Source organism: Armigeres subalbatus, chromosome 1 (assembly GCF_024139115.2).
Source record: "Armigeres subalbatus isolate Guangzhou_Male chromosome 1, GZ_Asu_2, whole genome shotgun sequence".
Lineage (NCBI taxonomy): Eukaryota > Metazoa > Arthropoda > Insecta > Diptera > Culicidae > Armigeres > Armigeres subalbatus.
This window is the reverse complement of record NC_085139.1, coordinates 37,810,563-37,834,115: the sequence shown is the minus strand read 5'-3', so window position 1 is coordinate 37,834,115 and position 23,553 is coordinate 37,810,563. Positions and strand designations below refer to the sequence as shown.

The window sequence follows — 23,553 nt, the reverse complement described above, 5'->3', positions numbered from 1 at the left end:
ATTAATCAACTCAGGAAAAGCTCTAGTTACTGTAAAAATATTTAAAAAATGTAAAAATACAAGCAACCAAAAAAATCATTTTTGACATGCCGGTATCTGACGGTCTAAACCAAGATGAATACACAGCTAGGTGTTTCAACTTGCCCAGTTTATGGAAGAGAAGAAGGCGGGGGTGAAAAATTCATTTTCGGTGCAAAACATAAACAAACCGGCGGGCTCTCCCATACTAAAATCCAAGATGGCTGAATCGTGAATTTGGCAGATTGGAACACCTAGTGGTGTATTCATCTTGGTCTAAAAAAACATTTGACCTAGTTCCGCAAAACAAGATTGATTAACATAGAACTTTAGCAAAACCAAAGAAATCGGTTGCCGTTTCACAGATTCATGGTCATTTAAATTTTGATAAAACGTTGCCTGTCCCGATGATACTGTCCAACCACGGTACATACTTTTGCAGGCAAACGGTTTTCTTGGTATGAACCAGGACTGATAAACGCCAGGAATTCTGGATGGATGGCCTGGTTTTTGCATCACTTTCGAAATTGGCGTTGTACGTATCTCGGGCAGAAGCAATGAACAGCATAACAAAACATGATATGGAATTGATTGATATAAGAGATAAAAGAACAGGCAACAAAATCAAAAATTCGCACCGAAATATCATTTGAATATCAAGATATGCTATGGATAAGAACAAACTAATGACACTTGATATTAATCACTTATTACAAATAACATATCTTGATATCCTCATGATATTTTAGTGCAAAATATTATTATTGTCGTCTGATCTTTTAACTCTTATATCAACCATGTCCATATCTCATTTTGCTATCTTATCAACATTTGATATTATTGAGCTATTTTCGTCTACTCGGGATGCCATGTACAAAGAGTATGGCTCACGATGGCAATATAAATGAACCCTTTCCATAGGGTAGAGGTTGTTGATTGTTTAAAAGTGTTTGACTGACATATGGTTGATGAATTTGTTAATTGGCGAGGAAAACTGAACAGTTTATTATAAAGCGCGATATGATCTATCAACCTCGTTGATGGACAGTTTTGAGAACATAATATAAGTTAGCGAGGGTTTTTTTTTATTGATTTATGGGGTTTAAATGGATTTGCGTTTGACAATTTATCATCATATGTACTACTTGTTAATTATGATGAAATATCTTGGCAATTCGAGCTGTTTTGGATAATATAATAAGAGGTCGAATGATAAAAATAATTTTCAAAACTTTTTCAGAAAAATTTCAAGCTGTGCTACAAAACATATTTGATTTTTTTTTCAGGGTTCGTAATGCTCACTCAATCTCAGGAGCACAGGATGCTCCCTCACGAAAATTTTCGGGGAGAAATCGCTTTTCGTGAAAGAAAAACTGCCTGGAAAGTGATAACAATTTTTCGCACACTTTGATTGCCGCCAAACGTTGGTTTGCTCTTTTTCTTTCACATTCGGGTCGTTTCGTGGCATCATAAATGCAAATGGTAGTAGCTTATGTGGAACAAATAACTTATCACTTCCATACAGATAGCGTCGTGGTGTGGCTAGAGTAAGCGCATCCTCATAGCTATTATTGTTACTATTCTGGGTTTGAATCCCGTCGCGGCCATACAATTTTATAATTGTTCTTCGAAAATTCTCGCGAAAAGTGAGTGAGCGGTAAAAGTGATGAAACGGAAAAGGATTTTCATCTAATAAGCAAGATTTTCGTTTATCTTTCAAGGCTGATTCTAGAGAAAAGATTGATGGGTGAAAGATGATCCTCAACATAAACAACGAAAAAAGATTCTCCCTTGGCCCGAAAAACGCTTGCTTTGGTCTCATTGAAACGAAAAGTCGAAACCCTGATTTTTTTCGTTACACACCAATTCGAAAATACAAACCTCAATGCTAGAGAACATTCGTAATAAAAATAATAGGTATTATGCATAGACAGTAGACTGAAATCACATACTGAAATTCACGCAATTGGGACTATTCCGACTACCTTCTCCGATCGACTTTGCATGCGAATTAGTTGGATGGTATCAGAACGTCGGCTCCAGGGGCAAGTTCACCTCAATTCGGGAGATTTGTGCCATATCAACACATTTAGTCGATTTTGCTACGGCTGCAATCGAATCAATCTGAATTGTGCTTCTAGGGGAGTCATGTTCGAAACATGAAAGAAATTGTTAGAAACATATTTATGAAGAAAATATAGGTACTGAAAATTTCTTGTTCATTTGAGAAATTGCAAATGTGTCCGCACTTTGAAATGAAATTATGGAATACTGGGAGCAGTTCTCGAACTGCAAGGTTTGCCTCAACTAATGACCTGTGTTAAAAAATCGAAGCAATAGGTTTTTATTATCAAACTAGTCGTACATGCCCGATCTTGGTCGGGTTGTTTTTTCTTCGTCTTCAGTGTCAATCAGTCGTCGCCCTCTAGATCGATTTCAGTTCGATCTTGATGGTTTTCTTCAGATACGTAGTATGGAAATGGCAACGTAGTATTTTTACATTTGTTCAACTTTCCCAGCAAAATGTTCTATTTTTTCATGAACATAAACACAGAAGAGGCCAAAACGATTTCATTGATGAGTGAATTTTGCAAATCGGTCAGCCCGTTCGTGAGTTATATTGCTTCAAAGGAAATGCAAACTCATTTTTATTATATAGAACATTTTGTGCGTCTTTTCCCTTAATTTGCTTGTCACACATTAAAAATGAGCTTTTACCTTACATGTTAGTACTTGGACGAAAGCTTTCAAATATATATATATCAGCTGAGGATATCAAAACGAACATTCGTGTTAAAATCACTCCGTACGACTTGATCAAAGTAAAATTACCTTGCGGCTCGCGGGCCGCACTTTTGTTTTGCTTTGATCGTTTCGTACGGAGTGAATTTAACACCAATATCCGTTTTATTACCCTCAGCAGATAGATATAATTGAAAGTTTTCGATCAAGTGCTAATTTGTATGGTTGAAGCTCATTTCTATTGTATGAGAAGAAAATTAAGGAAAAAAACGCCCAAAGTGCCACTGATATAGAAGAAGATATGAATCGTGTAGATAATAATAAAGTTACCAATATAGTCTCAAGCCATGTTTGTCAAGTACAAAACGTTTCTTTAAACCAGTAGTCGTCTACAAATGGACTGTTCACGGATTACGTAAAAAGGGGGTCAATTCAAGAGTTGCGATTAACACAAATAATTCAAATCCCCTATATGGAAAGTGTTAGACGAGAACAGCTTCCCTGGGAAGCTTACCAGACTGATCAAAGCAACGGTGGATGGTGTGCAAAACTGTGTGAAGATTTCGGGCGAACACTCCAGTTCGTTCGAATCGCGCCGGGGACTAAGACAAGGTGATGGACTTTCGTGCCTGTTGTTCAACATTGCGCTAGAAGGTGTCATGCGGAGAGCCGGGTGTAACAGCCGGGGTACGATCTTCAACAGATCCAGTCAATTTACTTGCTTCGCGGATGACATGGACATTGTCGGCCGAACATTTGCAAAGGTGGCAGAACTGTACACCCGCCTGAAACGTGAAGCAACAAAAGTTGGACTGGTGGTGAATGCGTCAAAGACAAAGAACATGCTTGTGGGCGGAACCGAGCGTGACAGGGCCCGCCTGGGAAGCAGTGTTACGATAGACGGGGATACCTTCGAGGTGGTCGAGGAATTCGTCTACCTCGGATCCTTGCTAACGGCTGACAACAACGTTAGTCGTGAAATACGAAGGCGCATCATCTGTGGAAGTCGGGCCTACTACGGGCTCAGAAGAAACTGCGGTCGAAAAAGATTCGCCACCGCACCAAATGTGTCATGTACAAGACGTTAATAAGACCGGTTGTCCTCTACGGACATGAAACATGGACAATGCTCGAGGAGGACTTGCAAGCACTCGAGAGACGGGTGCTTAGGACCATCTTTGGCGGTGTGCAAGAAGACGGTGTGTGGCGGCGAAGAATGAACCATGAGCTCGCCCAACTCTACGGCGAACCCAGTATCCAGAAAGTAGCTAAAGCCGGAAGGGTACGATGGGCAGGACATGTTGCAAGAATGCTGGACAGCAACCCTGCAAAGATGGTGTTCGCTTCCGATCCGGCAGGTACGAGACGGCGTGGAGCGCAGCGAGCGAGATGGGCAGACCAGGTGCAGAACGACTTGGCGAGCGTGGGGCGTATCCGAGGATGGAGAGATGCGGCCTCGAACCGTGCATTGTGGCGTCAAATTGTTGATTCAGTGTTATCTGTTTAGATGTTAACTAAATAAATGAATGAAAATATGGAAAGTGTTACGAAGAGGACGGAGACGGTTTATAAATTATTAAATTTTGCGTTACGTAATTTGCGGTAGACTGTAGATCATGTAGCCAGAATGTCAACTAAAACTCAGTGAAAATTGTTTTAGATAGTAATCTGAACGAAGTACAAGCGAAAGTGATGGAGGACTTAGACGGCATGAATAAAATATTGTCGCAAGGCAGTAGTACTCTTCGGGCATCAACTCTTCAATGGCAAACGTATATGTATGTCATCAGTATCAGTAACATATTTTAGAGATAGGTAGAAAAGTTCCACCAGAACCAACAAATGTCTCCGACACAATTCCGCCAGAATTTCAATATCGGTTGGTCTTGAATACAAACAACGTGTGCCCTCAAGGGGTCCTTTTTACAATCAGTACGGAAGTTTGTACATATGCCTCGATGCTTATCGTAAACAAAATTAGGACATGATACCTATCGATTGACCAAAATGTCAATACAAACCATATCATCAGTTACATTTTCCCGTCTACAAAACGAGATATCATAGCATGCACCCGCACTCGTACGAATCACATCTTGATCCCACACTCCTACTCCCATGTTTATTTATTCATAGTCGATAGTCGTACACTTGTGCTAAGCGGAATGCGGAAGCTCGATTGAGTGCTAACTGCATCGTTGTGCGGTGCGGTTTGCCAAATTTAGCTCGCAGCCATAGATAGTCCCAACTTCTGCCACTGGAACTCTGGTGCTAAACATGCCACACACTGACTGAGTGGAGGCACCGAATGTGACAACTTTTCCGTAGACGCCGTCGTTCCTGGCTCATTTTCCTTCTGCTTTTTCGTTGGAAGAAAACCCAGAAAATTGCCAGTAGAAGTTGAAATCCAGCAAAGCGGCACCTCAAGCACTGCGCGCGGTTCCTGATCCGCACTACTGAAGCCAGAGTTTGAGGAGTGCCATCGAACCGTCGCGTCGTCGCAACTTTTCCCGTATTATGCACATTGATGGGGTGTCATGACGGTTGCTGGGAAAACCCCGGAACGCGGATCATTGCAACATCGCTGGGCCAATGATATGTCAGTAGAGAAGAAATTTACATCACCGCTGTCGTTTGTGGCAATCGTTGACATAATAAAGTTTGAAGATTAGCATTCAGTTCTTCACAAGCTGGCGATATCTGGTTTGCTTTATTGTGCTCGATTTTCTCGCATTTTTTCGTAGGTTTTGTAGCAATTTTTGTGTTAAAAGGCTTTAAAATATCATTCATGGTTTTCAACATTCAAATATATTTCTAGGAAAATGGAAATTTAATACAATGACTTTGTTTTGTTTTTGTCGTACAAACCTGATTTAGTTGTAAGATCTGGTTTCGTTGATTAAAATATTTATTTGGTTAAAATATATCAACATTTACATAATAGAAAAAAATGATGAAAAAGTTTTATAATACAGTAACCAACAATAGAATGAAATAAACAGATTAGTAGTATTAAAATGTGTTGTGACATTAGTGCGTAATAATTACTACAGTATGTGTCAAGCGTGTGTGAAAGTTATTTTTTGAAAAGCGTGTAGCTCAGTGTTTTTCCTTTGTGAGTATCTTATCAAAGCATGTGGCGTGTGCAACAAGTAAGAGTACCGTTGAAAAAATCCATCCGAAATCCATATCAACATAACATTTCAGATGCACTTTTCCATCTGGATGGGTCGTTACACATCGAAACGCTAACGATTCCATTAAATATACTGCACAGTTTCATCATTTCATAAATTCCGATGATAACGAAAACAAGAACATAAAGTGAGTAAGCCAACAACAGGAATTCGATTAAAGCTTAGAGTGGAACAACAACAAACAACAAACTAAACCTGAAAAGCTCTGGGTCACGAAAGTGAAACAGATTATAATTCAATTTTACTCCACATACACACATTCACATAATTCACATCCACTGCGACCCGATTGGATAACATTGCGCAGACAAGGGTGGGAAAACTTACAAAAGTAAAAACAAATAGTTTCTAGCACCGTTCAAACGAATGAAAAAATAGTAAAACAGTCTGAGCTCAATGCATCTGCTAGTGCTTACCCTCGCCGTCGGATTTCAGGTAGAGCTTTCCTCGGGGACTCAAGTACGACCGAATCGGTTCTGGTTGTTGTTGAATTGATTTTTGGGGATGTTGTTTTGATGATGTTTGTTATAGATTTGTTGTCATTGTTGTGTTGTTAGAGTTGGAGTAGGGGTCGGTGTTGTTGGGTTAGTTGGAAATCGTATCGGATAAATCAAGTAAGCGCAGGAAAAGAGAGAAAGAGAAAAAGAACATAATGAAATGAGAACAGCTCACGAAACATTGAACATCTTTTGGTTGAAGAAGTGATGGGCATGATATGGTACGACTCACAAATATAATGGAAATATTATGAGAAAATTATATTTATTTTAAGTATTTTTTCAATATGTACTATAATAAACCATATATTCACTGCAAAAGTAGCAAACCGAACAGTAGTAAACTGTTTGAAATTTTTTTCGAATAATACTTGAAAGCTGATGCACCATTTACAATTATCTCCTATACATTTTTGTTATAATTCATTTTTGCCTATTGTAAGAATCCTCTGTTTTCCGAGATGAACCAACCAAAGGCCGAAAATCTTAAAAATAAAGCTAATAATTATAAAAATAACACACGAGGCTGCAAGGATCAGGTCATCATTGATGTAGTCGTTGTTGGGCAGGCCACCCACAAGCAAAGAAACCTGAGCATGGCGTATATCGACTATAAAAAGGCATACGACTCAGTACCTCATTCGCACCTTCTTAAGGTACTGCAGTTGTATAAGATATTTATTATTTATTACATCAACAGACTTGATAGATAGACGGTAACGTCATCAGGCTAATGCAGCACGCTATGGGGATGTGGAGCACATCCCTACACATTACCGATGGAGAAAAGGTGTTACGGCTCAGGACTCTTAGCGACAGGAGGGGCATATTCCAAGGCGATACCTTTAGTCCTCTATGGTTTTGCCTTGCCTGGACCCCTTTTAGCAGAGCACTCAACCAACACAACTATGGCTATCATTTGAAGAGTGGGGAAAGGAGTACAAACATTACCAAAACCTTCTTTATAGACCACTTGATGCTGTTTTTTGCGGAATCTGTGGAGAAGCTGCACCAATTTCTGCGGCTTGTAACGGTATTCAGCAACGACATCCGGATGGAGTTTGGTATCGATAAATGTCGATCCATACATCTACACCGGGGTCACCTGGTGGATGCCGACAGTTTCCGCGTCAACGAACAGGAGGAGATTCGAAACATGGTTGAAGGCGAAACGTACAAGTTCCTAGGTTTCCTGCAACTGAAAGGAATTCGCCATACGACGATCAAGAAAGAGCTGCAGGAAAAGTTCTTGCATCGTGTCAACGGTATTTTGAAGAGCCTCTTGTCGGCCGGCAACAAGGTGATGGCGATTTTGCTGTGCCCTTGTTGACATACAGTTTCGGGGTGGTGAAGTGGACCAATACTGACTTGGAGGCGTTAGAACGAGCAGTACGAGTGGCGTTCACTAAGCATCGCATGCGCCATCCAAAATCGTCCATTGAGAGAGTCACCCTGCCACGTACAGTAGGAGGAAGAGGCGTCACGGATATACAAACACTATGTGTTTCCCAGATCCAGCAGTTGCGAAGATACTTCGTGGAAAGCCAGAACCGCCACGAAATCTATCGCGCTGTGTGTGAAGCTGACCACGGATTCAGTGCCCTGCATCTGGCGCAGGAGGACTATCAGCTGAATTGCGACATCAAATCTGTCGACGAGATGATCGCATCGTGGAAGCCGAAGGAGTTGCATGGGACGCACCCCCATCAACTGGAGCTGGAATATATCGACAAAGCGGCGTCGAATACGTGGCTGGTGCGGGGTGAACTCTTCTCAGAAACAGACGGATTCATGGTTGCCATCCAGGACCGGGTAATGTGGCACCTGGAGGACGTGCGTTTAACTCCGGTTGTTATCTCAGCACCCGGAATCGTCCCGAAATCTCTTCTGAGATCCTTAGGAGAGCTGGAACTATCTCAAAATCTCCATAGCATCCAAAAGACAGTGGTTCTTGGAACTTGCAGCATCGTAAGAAGATTCTTGAACCACCATAACTAATACATCCGGTGCAAACGTTTATTATAGGATTTTAAGTCAACCGGCGAATGAAATCCACAGAGCCTAATCTTCTTTGGCATACAGATTGCCCGGGGTAGGTGAAAATTCCCAGCACGCCTGCTGAGGAAGTACCAAAACTCTATAATAATAGTATTTTCAGAATCAGATTCTTTCCCTATGTCAGGGAACTTTATTATGGCAGATATATTTACATTCAAACACTTCGTTCTTCGACAGTAAACATTTTTTCGTCAGAAGACCAACGCACAGGCTACACAAATCAATGACACTTCACGTGCCTGCACTGCCCATGATCGCATATTTATAACCATTGCATTTTGGTTTATTTTGTAAATCGTTTTGTAAGTCCTCCCCACAAACTCCAACTTTTCCAGCTTACCACAGATATGTAAGATAGTGAAGCATATTTTACTGTTGTGTGATTAGTTGCAGTAAATTGAGCTTTCAGAACAATTCACAGGCCTTGCACAACATAAACAAAAATGCGAGTGCTACAAATATGCGATCATGGGCAGTGCACGTTACCCAAAAAACAATTTCAGCTGAATAAGCCACACACCATATAATTTTGAAAATTCAACGACGTGTAAAATTCAAACGAATTAACATTCGATATTCAATTAAATTTGATTGTATTTTACAAGCAAGCATCGTTTAAATTTATTTCGATTTAAAAGAATAGGGAGATCGATTGAATGTTACGTTTATTTGCATGCTCCAAATATGTGCATGAAAATACATTTAAAATCACAACATACTTTTATCTGTGCATATTTTTAGCTGAAGAAGACGATCTTGGCTTATAAATGTTTATTGGGAAAGTGCCCAAACAGGAGGGGATCGTTTAGCTGTAACCCATTCGGTCGAAAGCCATTTGGCCGAATGCCATTAGGCTGAACAAACCATTAGGACGCACCGAAACCCATCCGGTTGAATGGGTCTTCCGACCGAATAGGTCATTTGGCCGAATAGGACGTTTGACCGAAAACGACATTTGCCCAAACAGGTTATTTAGTCGAATAGGTCATATGACCAAACATGTCATTTGGCCAACCTGTTAGGTTATTTGGCCTAGAAGGTCATTTTGCTGAATGGTTTATTGGGCCGAACAGGTCATTTGGCCGAATAGGTGATTTGAAAAGTGAGACGTCTTACTACTCACCTCCCATTTCTCATTTCTCACTGTATTACCTATTCGCACTTCCCACTTTCCAGATGGAGGTAATGGGTAGGTTTTCGGACTTGGTTACCTAAGAAATTCGGGGGTTCGTTTTAGAATTTATATTCATTTACAAAATGGATCTGTAGCTGAACAGTCGGTCGTTCCTGCCGGGCGGCAGAGGGAGAAGGATGAACAGCACCAGTCGCGCAGTCGGTCGGTTGGGCCCGAACGGGTAGGGCGGCACGTCGGCGACGTGGGGTGGGGCGATGCGACAGACCGGTGGAAGCGGGTCACTGCGACAGTAACGACGATGAATAGGTGGAAGGCAGGTTACGGCAGTAACACTCAATCGCCGCTCCGGCTTCGGTAGCCGACTTGGTCCGGAAACTAGGGCCGGAGCCTTCCTCGTACAAAAACTGCTACACTATCTCGGCACTACCACGTTATCCCCAGCAAACACAAGATCGTATATTATAGCGAATAAGTGTGCAAATTGGAGGCCATATACGTGCACTTTGCATGCAGTTAAATGGAGGAATGCGCCTATATCGCCTCCACCTTGTACACTTATTCGTTAGCATATGCGACTTTGTGTTGGCTGGGTCGGTCCAGTATCGTATGGCTGTTAGCTTATTCGCTTGACTTCAATTAGTCGATCTTTTCAGAAACACCTTTTACGATCCGCTTTGGCGTACAGTCTATGATCGAAGACCTCTTTTCCCACGTATTTCGTGCGAACCCTCCAGATCGATCCGTTTTCCTCCACGTTCCTTGCGCCATCCATCGCAGCCGTGATTTGTCACCCCGTCGGCTACCAAAATCCATCCACCGGAGGACTTATTTTACTGTCCTACTTGGTAGCAATGCCACATGCGAATAGGGTTCTAAAACCTAGCCCTCCTTCCGAATGTAACTAAGCAGTGAAAATCGCAAGTAAAATATTTTCTCATTTGCAATGAACAACTTGTAACTTTTATTGTTGCAACATTGTGGAATGTTTAAAGATTACGTAACTTTGGAAGAGGGAAGGGGGTCCTAGAAATATGAACTTTCATACGAAAAAAACATTGTTTTTTTAAATACCAAAAAACTATGAAGGCAAAAATATATTAGGTTTCGCGTGGCGTAAACAAAGGAATTTTTCTTAAAGAAAGTCCACTAATTACGTAACGCAAAATTTGGCCATTTTATCACCCCCATCATTATCATTTTTGTATGAATCCTCTAAAAAATGCACGGATCGTCATACATCTCGCAAACACCCCCCCCCCCCCATCCAACTAAGCGTTGCGTAATTTATGGATGTTGCTTTTGATAAATAAAATGAAATAGTTATTTTGATGAAATTGTGTTTGCAGACTATGTTTAGATGCTAAACAGTACCTAATACAATCTCATGATTTCGCTTCAGCGCTTTGTTCGCTAAGTCGCTTCTAACACCAAATGATTCCAGCTTATACTTAGAAGCAAAACTTAATTTATAATTTTCAATTTCTATCCTACGCTTCGGAAGTAGTCTTATTTCGGCCGAAAATAAGGGTTTGACATCAGAATATGAAGATTCAAATGCGTACTCTCGCCCCACACGTTCCTGCGTACTTTTACCCCTTAGCCCTAAAATTTATACAGTTAATGGTTTTGACCTCTTGGAAAACCAACCCAATTATTGTTCTGCACCATAAAGTACTCTATACAACAGGGTATCGAAATGGTATAATGTTCACCTGATTGAACGTATATATGGTAATGGAATACTAGTTGCGGAACCCGAGCAAAAGCGAAGACCTCGATAACAAAAAATGGTATGAACTAGCCTTGCATAAGAGGTAAAATACCAAAAAATAATACCAAAAACTTATATACAGAAAACCTGAGGGATAACATGCTTAGGTATTTCAATACCAAACGAATAATGATTGGTTATGCATTTGGTATTGAAATTCAATTTAATAACTGAGTATGTTATGGCTTAAGTATTCTGCATATAAATTTTTGGTATTATTTTTTGGTATTTAACCTCTTATGCAGGGCTAGTTCATAACAGAGTATGGTATCAATAACAGAATTAGGTATTATTGAGCCAATCTCTCCTGCTCGGGAAACAATATTATTTTTTGCAAAATGACCGAAAAATTATCTTACTTCATATTTCCCTTGTTGTTTATTCAAATCGTTTACAATTACACATGACAATAGTTGGTCAGAATACCTGTCAAACTGATGCAGTGCTGCTAATTTATCTTTTTCATAACTTCAAAAATTCGAAAACGTACTTTTACCCCACGCACACTCTTTTCCCACTCTACTCTAATTCACCGATCGCAGAAGAAGGGAAAACAAGTCAAAATTATCCGGATTTCGAATTAGGTTCCGCGTCTTGAACGAAACACGATTGATCGCGCACTAATAAATTTGCTCACCGACCGATCAAACCAGCACAAAATCACCTGAATCTTAAAAATGTTCCGCATCCTGAGCGAAACACAATTGATCATGCACTGAATGATTTATTCACACATCGTAAAAAACAGAACAAAAGCACCCGGAAACCCAAAGAACAAATAATGATGCTTTCTATATTCATCATTTACATTCAACAATTGTTCCATTCCAGGTCATCCAAGAATTTCCTGGAGTCTACACGCGTAATCAAGGACCTAAGGTCTACAAGCGTAACGAAAGAGCTGTTATCTCTTTTTAAAAAAGGTTCATGCCCTATTTGGTATATTAAACAAAATTACGCTTAACCGCGTAACCGAAGGCCTGATATCTCTTTTTTAAAATGGTTCATGCCCTTTATAATCTATTACACCAAACTCAATATGCCTTTAGCAGCCGTTGCTTTCCAGGTCATCCAAGAATTCCCTAGACTCATCAGCCGCGGTTTGATTTCAATGATGTCCTCCGAGTATTCTAAGATCTCCAAATTATCTTGGAGTTTGTATCAAATGGTCTGCCGATTCAACCAAATCTTTCATGATGTCCTCAGCCACGGTATTATCCCAATTATGTGCTCCAAGTATTTGCAAGTGGAAAACAAATACACGGAGGGCATAATTGGGATAATACCGTGGCTGAGCACATCATGGAAGTCTTGGTTGATTCATTAGACCATTTGATTCAAACTTCAGGACAATTTGGAGATCTTACAACATCTCATATGCCTGTATTTGAGACGTAAGTGAAAGACTAATACACAGAAGACAAAATTAGGTTGACACTGAGGCTTGGACATCGTGGAAGCCTTGGTTGATTCAGTAGACAATTTGATTCAAACTCCAGGATTTTTCGAAAAATTAGTATAAAACCTCTAATTTATCAATTTTTTCAAGGTTTTTCGCTGAAACACATAAAACTAATCCGTTTGTGTCAGATCCTAAAATAATGAAATTTGAGATGTAATCACAAAAATATGAAAGTTTTATTTTTTGAGTGAAATTTTTTAATCGTTGTTTCTAAATATTTTCAGATTTCGAGTTGTACCTGTACTACACGAAACCGTCAACCGCAATCGCTTGAATTGGAATGGACTTCCATACCGTTTCTATTTGTATCACCTATGTCTTCTAACTAACTAACTTGACTATTCTAGCTGACTGGGAGAATTGGAAATTAATAAAACTGCATCCAATTAGAAATCCATCGCAAGTTTTCATATCACATCGGCAATTAACCAAGACGAATCTCTGCCCCTTGAACCTAACAATAAATTCCGCATGAATTTGTGGCAAGTGCAGAGCCATAATCGGCTTGCAGTGGGCGAGTGATTGTATCATTATTTCTTGCTCTTGCTTACATTGATTTGTCTTCTGACGTGGCAGACGCCAGTGTGACCTAACAAATGAGATCACCAGTACTTGTACATTAAAAATGAATGCTAGTCCCAAGAAAACATCTTTGTGGTTCTCTGTGCAAGAACAGCTGATCTGGTCACAAAGACGTAGCAACGACGGGTGATCAATCAAGCTCAAGCGCAAATGACCTGCTCGGGCAAACGACAATCTCGGCCATATGACATGCTTAGTCAAACGATATTTTCATCCTTATAAACCCTTCAGCTTTTCTGTTAAATGACCATCTCGGCCACATGGCATTTACAGCCAAATCACCGGTTGAGCCAACTAACCAATGAATTGCTGGGTCAAACGAGATATTTGGCTCCGCTTTGAATGGAAGCATGTTTTCACGAGCTACAGTTTTTTTTTTCAATTAGTGCGCAACGCATCCAGAATAAAAAAATCAATTATATGAAGAACAGAAATATTAACAACGCCGCTTGAAATCTAAATTATTAACATCAGCATGAGTCTTCGGCGTGTCCTCATGTGTCGTTTCCATGATGAAGAAACATCGGAAAACGTCGTTCAAAATTCCAAAAAGAAAGTGAATGAAAAGTATGAAGTATGCTGATAAATTACCGAAAATTTTAGTGAATTAGTGAACGAACAAAATGTGAGCTCATTCGAGTTGTTTGTCATTTTGTCTTTCATTCCTTCAACAATTTACTATAAATACGTACAGGGCATCTTTTACTGCTTCAGCCACGGATATTATGGGAGTCCCAGATATCCGGTACCTACAAGTTTTAGTTAGTAAAGGTGGTTCTTCTCTACCTTCTACTCCCTGAGTAGTTAGTACGAATAAAGGCGTCCTTGTGAAGTTTTGCTGTCCACAGTGATTACCCCCAATACATTTTTCAAATCAAAATCTTCCACATAATGTACAGGGGTTAGACAAAAAGGTTGAGATAGGTAAAAATAAGTCGAAATTCAAATCAGCATAACTTTGCGTATAATTATCCGATTTTGATAAAACCAGGACCATCAGAAGCGGACACTCTTCTAGTATACTGTCCCTCAGCAAAACCTAAGATTGGTCTTTGGCCACCGGAGATGTTCCGGGTTTTCCGAGGGTATGTTAAAGATGCATTTTTTCCACTGCTTGTCATTTTATGTGACGTTTACTTTCATCTTGTTTTATGCTTTCTCCAAAAACTAGAACTAATATGCCGACCAATGGTGGCTGTAGATCGAGAATCCATCTAAACTACGCAGAGATATGGCCATTTCCGTAAAAACGGTACTGGGAACATGATGAAATGATAACAGATCGGAATAATGCAAATATGAGTATTCTGACTTCATGGCTTTGCGAGACGATGATTACAGAAACATTTACAGAATGATAATGTCCACTGCCACCCTTACAGCAGGTTCCATGGGCCTTCCAGGAGGAGCCGGTTTTGGCACCCTCTGGAACCATGCATATATGGGTGTCAAAAGTCATGTTTTTCCAAGACGATGAATGTAGGATCTTTATTAAAGATACATTTTGAGGACTGTAAAACTCTCTGGCTAATTTGTAACATGTTCCGGGTGTTCTGCAAAAGTGACATTTGTTCAGGGTGTATGGCCAATCCTGTACCGTTTTCACGAAAATAGCCATATTTATGCGTATATCTAACGGATTTTCTATCTGCAGCCAGCGTTGATCAGCCTATTAATTCTAGTTTCTGAGGAATGCATAAATCATGATGCCAGTAAACGTCATATAAAATGACAAGCAAAAGAAAAAATGCATTTTTAACATATCCTCAGAAAACCCGGAACATCTCCGGTGGCCGAAGCCCAATCAGAGGCATGGGAACAGTATACTAGAAGAGCTTCCGCGTCCGATGGTCCCAGTTTCATTAAAATCGGATCATTCTACGCAAAGTTATGCTGATTTGAACTTCGACAATTTTTAGCATGTCTCAACCTTTTTGTCTAACCCCTGTTCAGAACATTGTAAATTAATGTCCAAGTAGGGTGGTCCAATACCCGGAAAATAGGCAGTCCCTTTCACTTTGATTGAACTTAATTTTTTTTTTCGAGACCACATATAAAATATAGATTGTATTATTACTTTGCGTGAAGAGAGGTTATGTGTGCATTTATATACTAAATAATACCAAATACATATAGATTTTTGCTCATAAATGTATGTGGAGTTTTGACATGCAATGTGTGTTGACAGTTATAATTGTCAGATATTAAAGGCGGCATCGTGACAACATCCAGCAGCAGTTCCTTCAACGCGATGTAGGTATTTCAACCCTGCTAAGGAAGCCTACCCAAATTCGCTCTTCAACCATCACCTCGAAAGTTGAGGTCGTTAAACGTCAAAAATTGAAGCCCTGATAATGCTCCTCAACAGTATCCAAAAAGCTCGTAAATAAAAGCATTCTCACTAGCGAAGGGCGTTGAATATTATATCAGAAACGATGATGGCAATTGCGTGTATAAACATTAACGCAAATGACGAACAAAAGTAACTTTCTCAAAATGAAAAAAAAACTTGAAACCCGTAATTTAAATTTCAATTTCACTTCTTTTTCCACATTATGTCCCACGCCTTCCATCTAAATATCTTCTAACAATATGCTTACCCGAAAAAGGTTGATATACTTCCCATTGAAGCGCTCTCAACATGCTCAAAAGCCAGATGAGCAGAGTCGCACGTGCACGGAAGACAGCCTCCACACAAACACCTGCTTCACCGGCTATCACCGGCCGTACCGATTTGCTTAAGCCCCACCAATTTGCAAATCATTCCGGTGCGGTGCGAACCTTCGTGCATCATAAATTGGGTAAAAATTTTCCGAGTCAAGTTCTTTTTCCTTTTTTTTTGTTGCCAGCAGCGTGTTGTCGTCGTCGTCGAGCCGAGTTGTTCAAGAAGACAACCCTTCTTTTGTGCATCGTCCCACCGGCAGCTACCGTCTCTAATGGACCACAAGTGGAATGAAGAGAACCCTCACCACCACCCCTGACGGCCATCGTCGTCGTCGTCGTCGCCGGTCTACTTGAGTTGGGTCCTGATGGGTATTGGCATGGATGGCGTCCGAGCGGATCCTGCTAATCTGATTACGGCGAACAGTGATTATGCGATTACGTGATTCGGAGGACAATGATGTTTGGTTCATAACGGTGCGAGATATTCAACCAGTTTATTTTATATGAAGGTATAATATAGTTGGAGAACGTGTTTGAGGAAATTCTCCGCTGGGTAGTTAAAGTGGCTGGAAGGCGAAGCTTTTGGTACTAATTAGCTGGCAGGTTTGAATGCTTTTCAGACACTATGGAGTCCATTGATAGAACCAGCCGAATACGGCTTTTTAAATATTTTAATGAAGCATTCGTAGAAAGTTTTCTGATGTGGGTCGTTAGAAAATATTCAAAAGAGAAATTCAATTGATTGCTGCTTGGAATCGAAATATTTTCAAAAATTTCAACAACTGACTTTAATAAATTGAAAAAAGGGAACGTTGTGACAAAATGAGACTAAAACGTAACATAATATTAACTTCATCTTGGCTTTACACCATGTCCAATATATTCTCATACAAATTCAAACTACGATTATTTCATATAAGTTGTTCGGATTTGATTGATAATTGTTTTTTGCCTTTCTCGTATACTAAGTATACGAAAAGGCTATATGATCACTCCAAAACCAAACTTTTGATAGAAGGCTCGGAGACCCATAGTGTTATATACCAATCGACTCAGCTCGATGAATTGAGGTGATGTCTGTTTGTGTGTATGTATGTATGTGTGTGTGTATGTGTGTATGTGTACAAAATTTTGTAGACACACTTTTTGGAACTAAGCATTGACCAAATTACTCGCAACAGGTTCCATTCGACGGGGAATCCTGTCCCATTGTTTGCTATTGGAAATTGTCCAAATTGGACTATGGGATCAGAAGTTATGGCCAAAATACTATTTTCTATGCGCAAAACACGCTAAAAAGCACTCACTCATGTTTTTAGTATTTTTTTTGCACGAGAAAGGCATAAACACCGCTAGGTGGATTAATCAGGTTTTTTTTTGAAAGTCAATCTAATTTCATACAGCATGTGTTTCGGACCTTTTTGACCAGCTTCATTTTTCAAAACTATTGCAAGTGGCCCGAACGTATAACTACGGAATAACGACATTCTGTAACTCTTCCATTTTATAATAGAAAGCTTAATCTTAACTCCATTCTCGATAAAAAACAAACTGTAGCTTGCCACGCTTGCATATAACTTTTCCACTACGACGGGATGAAAAAGTGTATGAAAATATATCCGACACGGTGTATGTGTTGCGCACATTTATCAAGTAGTGGCAGTCCATAAACATTATTATGTTTTTATTCATACTATTTTACCTACGATTAAACTTACACTCCATATTATAGCTCCAAGATCCGGGAGCAATATCAGACCCCGGCCATTCTCCAGTTCGACAATCTGCCCTTATTCATCCCTTTATCCTCATGGTTATGGACCGCTTCGCATGAAGAAGGGTCAGAGAGACGTTAGTTGCAAAGCGCTGACCAAGGAGATCCGTATTACGCAGTGCCCCAGGATCCAGCAAATGTCGTGTTTGGACACGTGTTTGTGAGAATCAAATTTGAATCCAGAGATGGATTCCATTCTAATTCTGAGTTCAATTCATGACGAGTCCCGAAATGGCATCTAGTCGAATCTTGAGCTAAAAAACTAAGCTGAATTCCGGTAGAATCCTGAGTTAAATTTTGGTCGAATACTGAGCTGAAATCCATTTGAATCCAAGGTTCAATTTTTATCGAATCCTGGATTGGCATCTGGTTGAATCTTAAATTGAACTTTCTTTCGAATCCTGAGCTGAATTTTGGTCAAATCGTTTTCCTAAGTAATATTCGTATCCAATCCAGTGCAGAAATCTGATGAAATCCTGATGAAATTTAATTCTAGTCGAATCATGAGCTGATCAAAACCTGAGTGGGATTTAGTCGAATCCTGAGCAGCAATCCAGTAAAATCATGAGTTTAATTCTTGCTGAATCCTGGACTGGAATTTGGATGGTTCAGTTGAACTCCTGTCGTTGGTATCTCATCGAATCATGAATTGAGTTCTGGTCGAACCGTGAGCTGAAATTTGGTCAAATCCTAAGTTGTTTTTTTGACGTAGAATTACGTCCTTCGGTGTGATAGGGGGGTTATTCCAAAGTTTCAAATTCGGATCCGTCACGAAAAGAGGTCAGGAAGAACGAGTCAATAACTCAGCCGTTTTTCAACGGATTCCTGAGATTTTGGTATGAGTCGATCAGTAGACTCTCTAAGATTCTATACAACTATTGTCAACGATTGATTCAATGCTTTTAACTATTGAAAAATTCGATTTCGCCGGCCAATGTTGAAATTGCACTTTAACAGTAAATTGCCTACATTTCGGCATCCGGCATGAACGAACATGAAAAAAATGTTGATCAAATTTCGCGTCCACTATCGCACTATAGGGGAAACTGGGGTAATATGCTCCCCGGGGCAATACGACCCTTTGGCATTTTTAAGTACATTTTCGGCAGTTTTTCGAGAGTATTTACTACAGTGCATGTAGTTCGGATCTCGAACTACCAATCCAGTAATAAATATTCTTGAAAATGTTCCTGGAACACAGCTAAAAATGCCAAAAGATCGTTTTGCCCGGGGGTGCATTTTACCCGTAATTCTACGTTCAATTTGCAGTCGTATCTTTAATACAACCCTCTACTTTTTTAATCCTGTAATGAATTCTGGTCGAGTTCTGAGCTAAAATCAAATCTTGAGCAAAATTATGGTCGAATCTTGAGTTGAAATCTGGTTGAACCGTGAGCTAAAATATGATCGAATTCCGGGACTGTTACAACAGTCGCGGATTACGCGATTTTTGCGTTTTTCGCGCATTTCGTCGTGGATTGCCGGAACGCCGAATTGTGTTTAGAAGTTAGTCTTTGTTCTCAATATTTTTGAGAGTGATTCCCATGAATGTCGTTACGAATATTGTAGATTATTTTTACAATTTGGGGCTTAACATTTTGTCTTTTTTTCTCTTCAAGGGTGTTCATTCATTTATTTAGTTAATATCTAAACAGATAACACTGAATCAACAATTTGACGCCACAATGCACGGTTCGAGGCCGCATCTCTCCATCCTCGGATACGCCCCACGCTCGCCAAGTCGTTCTGCACCTGGTCTGCCCATCTCGCTCGCTGCGCTCCACGCCGTCTCGTACCTGCCGGATCGGAAGCGATCACCATCTTTGCAGGGTTGCTGTCCGGCATTCTTGCAACATGTCCTGCCCATCGTACCCTTCCGGCTTTAGCTACCTTCTGGATACTGGGTTCGCCGTAGAGTTGGGCGAGCTCATGGTTCATTCTTCGCCGCCACACACCGTCTTCTTGCACACCGCCAAAGATGGTCCTAAGCACCCGTCTCTCGAATACTCCGAGTGCTTGCAAGTCCTCCTCGAGCATTGTCCATGTTTCATGTCCGTAGAGGACAACCGGTTTTATTAACGTCTTGTACATGACACATTTGGTGCGGTGGCGAATCTTTTTCGACCGCAGTTTCTTCTGGAGCCCGTAGTAGGCCCGACTTCCACAGATGATGCGCCTTCGTATTTCACGACTAACGTTGTTGTCAGCCGTTAGCAAGGATCCGAGGTAGACGAATTCCTCGACCACCTCGAAGGTATCCCCGTCTATCGTAACACTGCTTCCCAGGCGGGCCCTGTCGCGCTCGGTTCCGCCCACAAGCATGTACTTTGTCTTTGACGCATTCACCACCAGTCCAACTTTTGTTGCTTCACGTTTCAGGCGGGTGTACAGTTCTGCCACCTTTGCAAATGTTCGGCCGACAATGTCCATGTCATCCGCGAAGCAAGTAAATTGACTGGATCTGTTGAAAATCGTATCCCGGCTGTTACACCCGGCTCTCCGCATGACACCTTCTAGCGCAATGTTGAACAACAGGCACGAAAGTCCATCACCTTGTCTTAGTCCCCGGCGCGATTCGAACGAACTGGAGTGTTCGCCCGAAATCTTCACACAGTTTTGCACACCATCCACCGTTGCTTTGATCAGTCTGGTAAGCTTCCCAGGGAAGCTGTTCTCGTCCATAATTTTCCATAGCTCTACGCGGTCTAAGCTGTCGTATGCCGCCTTGAAATCAACGAACAGATGGTGCGTTGGGACCTGGTATTCACGGCATTTTTGAAGGATTTGCCGTACAGTAAAGATCTGATCCGTTGTCGAGCGGCCGTCAACGAAGCCGGCTTGATAACTTCCCACAAACTCGTTCACTAATGGTGACAGACGACGGAAGATGATTTGGGATATCACTTTGTAGGCGGCATTAAGGATGGTGTTCGCTCGAAAGTTCTCACACTCCAGTTTGTCGCCTTTCTTGTAGATGGGGCATATAACCCCTTCCTTCCACTCCTCCGGTAGCTGTTCGGTTTCCCAGATTCTGTCTATCAGTTTGTGCAGGCAAGTGGCTAGCTTTTCCGGGCCCATCTTGATGAGCTCAGCTCCGATACCATCCTTACCAGCGGCTTTATTGGTCTTTAGCTGTTGAATGGCATCCTTAACTTCCCTCAAGGTGGGGGCTGGTTGGCTTCCATCGTCCGCTGAACTGACGTAGTCATCTCCTCCGCTGCCTTGACTTTCACTGCCTGTACTCTCAGCGCCATTCAGATGTTCCTCGTAGTGCTGATTCCACCTTTCGATCACCACACGTTCGTCCGTCAAGATGCTCCCATCCTTATCCCGGCACATTTCGGCTCGCGGCACGAAGCCTTTGCGGGATGCGTTGAGCTTCTGATAGAACTTGCGTGTATCTTGAGAACGGCACAGCTGTTCCATCTCCTCGCACTCCGCTTCTTCCAGGCGGCGTTTCTTCTCCTGAAAAAGGCGGGTCTGCTGTCTCCGCTTCCGTCTATAACGTTCCACGTTCTGCCGGGTACCTTGCTGCAGCGCGACCGCCCGCACTGCGTCCTTCTCCTCCAGAATCTGTCTGCACTCTTCGTCGAACCAATCGTGCGTCGTTAATGGCTGCTTTGACTGTATTCCAGCAGTCTTCAAGAGGGGCCCCATCGAGCTCACCCTCTTCCGGCAACGCTGCCTCGAGATGCTGCGCGTATGCAGTGGCGACATCAGGTTGCTTCAGTCGCTCTAGGTCGTACCGCGGCGGTCGTCGGTACCGAACATTGTTGATGACGGATAGTTTTGGGCGCAGTTTAACCATCACCAGATAGTGGTCAGAGTCGATGTTAGCGCCACGATATGTCCTGACGTCGATAATGTCGGAGAAGTACCGTCCATCAATCAGAACGTGGTCGATTGGTGATTCTGTCTGCAGTGGTGATCTCCAGGTGTACCGATACGGGAGGCTGTGTTGGAAGTAGATGCTGCGAATGGCCATATTCTTGGAGGCGGCGAAATCAATTAGTCGTAGGCCGTTTTCGTTCGTCAGCCGGTGAGCGCTGAACTTTCCAATAGTCGGTCTGAACTCCTCCTCTTGGCCAATCTGAGCGTTCAAATCCCCTATGACGATTTTGACGTCGTGGCTTGGGCAGCTGTCGTACTAACGTTCCAGCTGCGCGTAGAATGCGTCCTTATCATCATCAGTGCTTCCGGAGTGTGGGCTATGGACGTTGATTATGCTGAAGTTGAAGAACCGGCCTTTGATCCTCAACCTGCACATTCTTTCATTGATCGGCCACCACCCGATCACGCGCCTTTGCATATCGCCCATCACTATGAAAGCTGTTCCCAGCTCGTGTGTGTTGCCGCAGCTCTGGTAGATGGTATGATTAACTCTAAACGTTCGCACCATTGATCCCTTCCAACAAACCTCCTGCAGCGCTACGATGCCGAATCCACGGTCCTTGAGCACATGGGCGAGTATACGTGTGCTCCCGATGAAGTTGAGAGATTTGCAGTTCCACGAACCGAGTTTCCAATCGCTAGTCCCTTTTCGTCGCAGTGGTCTTCGCCGATGGTTCCGGTCCGTACTCTCTTGTTGATTGTTCGTTGCTTATGATTTTTAAAGGCTGGCTTGCAGGGCCTGACACCAAACCCCCTAAATTCCGGAGGACCATTCCTTCTTATTTCCGGTGGACCATGGTGCACAGTTTCACTTAGAGTCCCTCGCTGGCACTCGGACGATGATCAGCCGCCCCTAACATGGAGAACAGATGCTGTTGTGAGCCGATCCTGACATGGAGAACAGACGCTCAATAAGATTTGCACCTCCGGAGAGGAGCAAACCCCCCCTTCCCTGTCAGCATACGACCATAGTTCCCACCGGGGTTGGTTACCCGATCTTCCCTAAGGTTGCTCGTATCCTGGCCAGCACCGCGGGGAGGTAGGGATAGGAGTTGCTGGGTAAGAGGCTAAGGACCGCGAGATGGGGTCTATTTTATTCCTTCAGGTACGCGAAGTACCAATGGTTCGCTTTACCCAGCATTTGCCGTGCCAGGGGTGTTATTGACCGAATTTAACGCATTGAAATTTGCACCTGGGACCGCCGCAATTGAGCTAAGGCATGCTGGTTATCAAACGAAATTATGCTGGTTGTTATCAACTCTGTCCACTCGGTTGAGCGATAGAGAGACGCTTCATCTTTCCGACCTTCTTCCTTATCATGTTCTGCTCCATAGTGACTCTCAGGACTCCTGGCTGCCTATTCCATGTATTGGCCATCTATTTGCCATCTTTCCCTTCAAACATTGTATCTCTTTTTATAGTCTCAGTCAATTATTTGATTCGTTTGAGGTCAGCTTTCCCGAAGAACCCATATTTTTTAAAAATCGAAACAAAAACTGAAAAGTGTTGCCGGCCAGGATTCGCCTGATATTGGTTCAAAATCGCGAATGTTAGGTCAAGTTTGTCAACAGCTCTTTTTTGATTTCTTGTTATGAATTTTAATAATAGTTGAAGGCGTCAAAAAATATGAATTCTTGGGAAGGTTGATCTTGAATGAATTGAAGAATCGATTGAGCGAATACAAATGTTTGACTGGAGAGTCCAATTACCATCATTGCTTGATTAGATATTTTTTCGATAAAAAGCGTTTCTGCCATTTAGC

The 23,553-nt window shown here is 41.8% G+C and overlaps 1 protein-coding gene across 11 annotated transcripts in view; it reads right to left on the bottom strand.

Annotated features, from left to right (window-relative positions):
- The window catches only part of LOC134224508 (peripheral plasma membrane protein CASK-like), a 666,907-nt gene that overhangs the window by 282,119 nt on the left and 361,235 nt on the right, over positions 1-23,553 (bottom strand). For 9 of the 11 annotated variants that reach the window (XM_062703917.1, XM_062703880.1, XM_062703885.1 and 6 more), the window contains one exon: positions 6,374-6,433. The exons of the other annotated variants lie outside the window; for them this stretch is intronic. In XM_062703917.1, the coding sequence (XP_062559901.1) occupies positions 6,374-6,433 (60 nt within the window). The remainder of the gene's footprint in view (positions 1-6,373; positions 6,434-23,553) is intronic. 11 annotated transcript variants of the gene reach the window in all.